The sequence below is a fragment of the Corvus brachyrhynchos genome, unplaced genomic scaffold (genome assembly GCF_000691975.1).
Source record: "Corvus brachyrhynchos isolate BGI_N302 unplaced genomic scaffold, ASM69197v1 scaffold89, whole genome shotgun sequence".
Lineage (NCBI taxonomy): Eukaryota > Metazoa > Chordata > Aves > Passeriformes > Corvidae > Corvus > Corvus brachyrhynchos.
The window spans coordinates 1,144,581-1,150,333 of NW_008246063.1; the positions used below are offsets into that span (position 1 = coordinate 1,144,581).

Sequence of the window (5,753 nt, forward strand, 5' to 3'; positions counted from 1 at the left end):
TATCCACACCCAGGCACTAAGCTTGCCCCTGAACTTTTATGAGGAGTTTAGGTTGAACTCCTGGTCAGGCCACATCTGAAAGCCTTATTTGCACTCATCAATGCTTTTGCTGTCCAAACATTTGTGAGCAAATCCAGCTGGGCTGGAAGGGGATTTGAAGACCAGGCAAATGGAAGGAACCACTCTTAGGAAATGAAGGGGGAAATTTGTGTTGGCTGTGCTGCCTACCTGAGAGCCCTGAAGACAGGATGCTCTTGGAGACAGTGACCTTGTCCTCCGAGTTCTTGGCCCAGTCCACCATTCCCCTCCAGCCTTTCATGGGGAAGGTGATGTCGGTTGCTGCATTTGCAGGCAGGTTTTGGCAAATGGGGAGAAGCAAGAAATAAAACCAGTAAGTGAAACCAGCTTCAGTAAATTCCGTATGTGATAAAGAAAACATGGGAAGCATTAGTGGGAAATCAGATAGACTGGATCTTGGGAGCTGCAGGAGTGGTGCTCTCTTGAGGAAATGTCTATCCATGAAAGAAGATAAAGCCAGGGCTCATGCTTTGCTGAAAGGGTCCTGCCAGCGCTGAACCTGGCAGAGGAGAGGTCAGTCTGCTCCAGCACCTTATCTCCAGGAGTGGCCAGCAGCAGCTGATAAGAAGTGTGAGAATGAACAAGACATCTCTTGGTTTGTCCTCCCAGCAATCAGCAGGACTTCCTCAGCTCCTGGCTGCATCCAGATCATCAACTTTAACAGCCACCAATGGACATCTCTTTTGTGCACATTCCTAAATCCCATCATGAACCCATCTGTACTTTTTGGCTTCTGCAGCCTCCTCTGGCAACAAGTTCCACGCTGTGGTTGTGCACACAGCATCAATCAAACACTGCCTGCTGTTTGCTCATTGCCTCCATTGGCTGCTGGGCTGTTCTTGTGTTTGAAAAAGAAAAGAAATGATCTAATTCTGCCTGGCTCGTCATCTGCTCTCCATTCTGTAGGTATCTCTCAGATCTCTCTGTGGATATCTCTCCTTCCTCATGAAATCCCAACTCCTTTGGAGAAAAGCTATTCCATATTTATGTCTGTCCGTGTCTTCCCTTGGACCTTTTAATGTTTCACCACCTGCTGCCTCCCCTCCTCCCTTCCCTCCCCACAGCCCAGGTTATCCATGTTGCACAGTAATTAACAGCTTTTGGGGGTCTCTCCCCGACGTGGGGAGTGCAAATGAACTCACCCAGATTGTCCGTGACTTGGTAGGAATCCCGGAAATCCTTCATGCGAAAGCCGATGACATCAATGAAATCCTCCACGAGCCTGAACAGCTCCTTGGCGTTTGGCCCTATCTGCAAAGAGAGGCAGGATTTTGAGTAGACCAGATCCTAATGAGAGCAGCAGGAGCTTCTCTGCGGGCAAAGGTTTCTGCCCTGACACGTGAACTGGAAGCATATGCTGGGTATAATGGAGTGTTATGGAGATGTGGAGAAGGAGGACTGAGAAATCCTAAGAGGCAGCCTAGAAAAAGAAAAAGAAAGGGGCAAAAAAATGATAATGTGACACTCAAATTGGTAAAACCTAAGGTGGAGGGCAAGATTTTAAAGCAAATGGTTATATTTGAGACTCTCTGGAGAAGAGAATAACCTACCCATCTCCTTTCATAAAATCATAGAAATACAGAATGGTTTGGGTTGAAAAGGACCTTAAAGATCATCTAATTCCAACTCCCTCTGTTGAAAGCAACCACACCAAAGAACAATTGTGGTCTAGTGTTGAATCCCAGGCTGTCTGATTTTCTCCTTTCCTGTTTTGTTGTCAGGATCTCACTCTCCAAATAATCAAGTTCTTGGTCCCATGCTCTCCTGGAGTTTCTCTGCCTCTTATTTCTTTCCTATTTTTCCCCATTGATAAAGACATTGGCAGTGACTCTTCTTTACCTGTGCTTTGCCAACTTAAGGCTGTTAAACAATAGCCAGTTTTCCAGTGGCAGATTCCATAAAATCTAATCTAAATTGAAACGAGCTGTGCTGACTACCTGTCTTCTCCTCTAAGCACATTTGCCCACAGGAGCTTAGCAAATGCCACGAGAGGCTGAAGAAAAGCAGCTCAGCTCCTCTTCTTTTCCTTTTCCATCACTTTCACAGTGTTTTCAGTTCCTACCGTAATCCAGACATTCTGAGGTGGCTGAGCAGAGCTGGGGGGGCAGCTGGGGACAAGCAGGATGGGAAGGAGGCAGAAGAGTGTGGGCAAGGAGCACAGGGGTGGCCATGCGTGACTCTCTCTCTCTCTCTCTCTGTCTATCCAAGGAATCTTGGTAGACTAAAACTGTCTCAGGGTGAGATGAAAAAGTCCTGCCAGTACAGCAGGTGTGCACAGAAGGAGGAGAACTGAGTGAGGATGCTATTTTTAGCTGCACACTTTTATATTCCCTTACAGACTGAAATCACAAGGTCAAACCAAATACACTGGATGTTGTATTTTAGGTTTTATCATATAATGGTCAACAAAGACTCTTCAAAAATCATTGTAGCCCTTCTCTGAATACCTTTATAGGTTGTTTTAGGTTTTATTTTCCTTGAACAACATCTCTTTGCCTGGGGGGCCACAGGGCATTGGAATGTGAGAGCGCAATGACATTGGGTTTATTTTTAATGAGCAAATTGGGAGCCAAAGGTTTTGTTATAAAAGAATTGGTTGATCTCACAAAATCTAAGGTGTGATTTTGGTCCAGCAGCTTTGAGGGACAAGCACAGAGACTGCTGACACCTCTGTTGGCAATCCTGCTCATGAAGAGTTCCGTGTCCTAAAGCCGTGGTGCTGGGCTGTCCTCTCAATTCCCACTAAAATACACACCAGGAAAACATTCTCCCCGTGATGTTCCCCATCCACATGTAGGTCACGGCGATGCTGGGCTGTGCCTGCCTGGAGGGGCAGAGGGCAGATTGCACTGGGAAAGCCACTGGGAACCAAGTGCCACACAGAGCGAGCTGTTTTTAAGGGGATCAACAGTGTTTCCCTGTTGTCATGACAACTTGACAGCCTCCTCTGCTCTCTGCTGAAATACACACATGCACCTGGAGGGTTGAGACCAAGTATTTGGGCACAGTCACAGAATCATGGTATAGTTTCATTTGGAAGGGACCTCGAAGGCCACCTGGCCCGACCCACTTGCTCAGGCATGCCCAGGACCATGTCCAGACCCTCTATCTATCTCTACACCCAGAGACAGACCGTGTCACCCTCTTCCGAATTCAATAGGAAAGCACAAAATATGAGGGAGAAGAGAGGAGAAGGCTGCTCAGCTCCTGACTGAGTTGCTGTTGCATGAAGGAAATGTTTTTAAGTCCCTGTCTCACATTCTGGGCTTTCAACAATTGTGCCAGCACTTGTTGTTACAAAGTTTTTCCCAGAGGACTTCCCTGGTTGGTGTGAAGATAACTGGACTCTGGGGTTGCTTTGTGTGTTGGGTGATTCTTTTTTCTTGATTCTTTGCTGTTTCCAGATCCCTTGGAGGAATTTTGCAACAGCTCACCAAAGGAATGGTAAAGGGACACAGGAATAGGTCTGACACAAGTCCACAACACAGAGTTCAAATGGGGCACAAGAGACAAGGGCCAAATATGACGAAGAAACAAAAACCAACAACATCATCCCCTAATACAGGAGAGTTCAGCTATGGAATTATTCACAGAATCTGAGAATGGCTTGGGTTGGAATGGGCTTAAAGTTCCTCTAATTCCAAACTCCTGCCATGGACAAGGACTCCACATCTTGCTCAAAGCCCCATCTAACCTGGCCTTGAACACTTCCAGGAATTTCAGGGACTTCAGGACTGAGCAGGATCCCTAACCTTGGCAGGAGAGAAATAAAGGTAAACATAACTGAACCCAGAAGCTCAGCTGAGCAGACTCCAGCTCTGAAAATCCCTCCTGTCCTTCACCTCTTCAGCCAGGAACTCAAAGCCACGTAATCCCACTTCTTTATCTTGGCAAGAGGAAAGAGTGGAATTACAGCAAGACATCAGGATTACCAACTCCAAACCAAGCCTGACCCCTGAGAGCCATTCCAAATTTGGTTTATACCACCAGCATTTCACAGTTCTTCATGCAGAGAGTCTGGCTCAGAGCTGAGATCCTGTGGCTTCCTGAGTTACTCCTTTAATGTGACTCAGCCTGGAACTAAGCTCATCTTAGGAGGTCATGTAGACACTTGGAAATTCCCCTCCTCATGGCTTAACTCTGTGCTGAAAACCTCTTTATTTCCAGGGAAGGTGCTGAACGTTCATACCAGCTGAGCTTCCTCCCATTTTTCCCGGTTTTCCTCTGACAAAATGTTGCTGATGATCTGGACGAAGTTCTGCAGAAGGGAGACAAGAGAGGACAAAAGAGGTGGTTATGCAGAGATTGCCCAGGCTGGGAAGGTCACAGTGGTGTGGGAGGGACATGTGAGATTCAGACATGCTCCAAAAGGGTTCTCGCGATCCCATTCCCAAAAGGCCCCACAGGGACCTCACAGGTCCCCAAGGATGTTAATGGGCATGTTAATTTTAATTAGCCCTTTTCCCAAGGCCTTCACTTTGACTACTGTATCTCCTGAGGCATTGGATTGGGAATATGTCTTGTATCCATTACTGATGATCTGAAGGACAGATTAGGTAAATATTTGTCAGAAACTGGTTAAAACCAGCTGATCTTCCATTGCATAAATCCTTTCCTATCTTTTTTTCTATTATTTCTGTTGTTTCCAATATATGGAAACCTCAGGATCCCCTTTAGCCTGTGACCATGCAAGAGAGGCAGAGATGGATGAAGAGGGTTCTGTCCATGGTGGGACCTTGGCAGCACACGATAAGAAGGAAGAAGACAGGAAATTTAAGACTATTGATTTTTTTCTCCAGTTTTACCACTCTCTGCAGATGCTGCAGGATCAGTTTAATGTTTCAAGTCACGGGGTGATCACCCATCCCAAGGGTGTATCCTGTAGCTGCTCTGCAGCTGCTGGAAGTAAAACCCTGGGATGAGAAACCATGAGGATATTCCCCTACATCAACATCTAGGTACCCAATGCCACAGAATCATTTTCCCTCAAGTCATTAGCCTGAAATCCCTACCAAATAATGTTCTCATATCAATTAGACTCTGCAGTGAAGTGCTATCAGGTTGAAATAGTTCAGAGTGACCTTGGCTTTCAAGTTCTTAGTTTATAAACCAAGGAAGAACCACCTTGAAAGGAGAGTTTGTTAATACAGAAAGACACTTGTGGTGGAAAAACAATAATCTGGTTTTTATCAGCACTGTATCAGCTAAAGTCAGTATCAGTAACCAAACCTGGAACCTTGAGCATGGACACACACCTCCGACCCAGCCTTGGGTTCCAGAAAATGCACCTGGGCTCACCTGCACATCCCCAGAAGTCGGGCTGTGATAAGCCCTACGGAAGATCTCTGTTATGTTCCTGAGTACGTCCATGGTGGACAGCAGGTCCCCACTGTAGCTGGTCCCATCCTGGGAGATTTCCACAAGGTTCTGGAGCACGTCTGACAGCCCATCTCCCATCAGCCCACGCTGAGCTTTGGAAAGGTGTTCCCTGGTCTGAGAAACAGAAAAGAAACGTGAGAAACACTTTTAGGGACAGTCAAAGTCACGTTAATGAGCTCAGTGATGGAATTGCTGAGGGAAACTTTTTGACCTTCCTCACAATTAAGAGTGCAGATTAGATGAGTCTGACAATCTTTGCTGGCCTAAGAGCCCCTGATATTTTTTTAAGTGATAGG

General features: G+C 46.3%; 1 protein-coding gene across 5 annotated transcripts in view; it reads right to left on the reverse strand.

Annotated features, from left to right (window-relative positions):
• Positions 1–5,753, reverse strand: part of LOC103623907 (brain-specific angiogenesis inhibitor 1-like) — a 164,553-nt gene that overhangs the window by 7,919 nt on the left and 150,881 nt on the right. For all 5 annotated transcript variants that reach the window (XM_017746666.1, XM_017746665.1, XM_017746664.1 and 2 more), the window contains 4 exons: positions 5,377–5,571; positions 4,268–4,336; positions 1,221–1,329; positions 229–375 (listed from right to left, as the gene is read on the reverse strand). In XM_017746666.1, the coding sequence (XP_017602155.1) occupies positions 229–375; positions 1,221–1,329; positions 4,268–4,336; positions 5,377–5,571 (520 nt within the window). The remainder of the gene's footprint in view (positions 1–228; positions 376–1,220; positions 1,330–4,267; positions 4,337–5,376; positions 5,572–5,753) is intronic.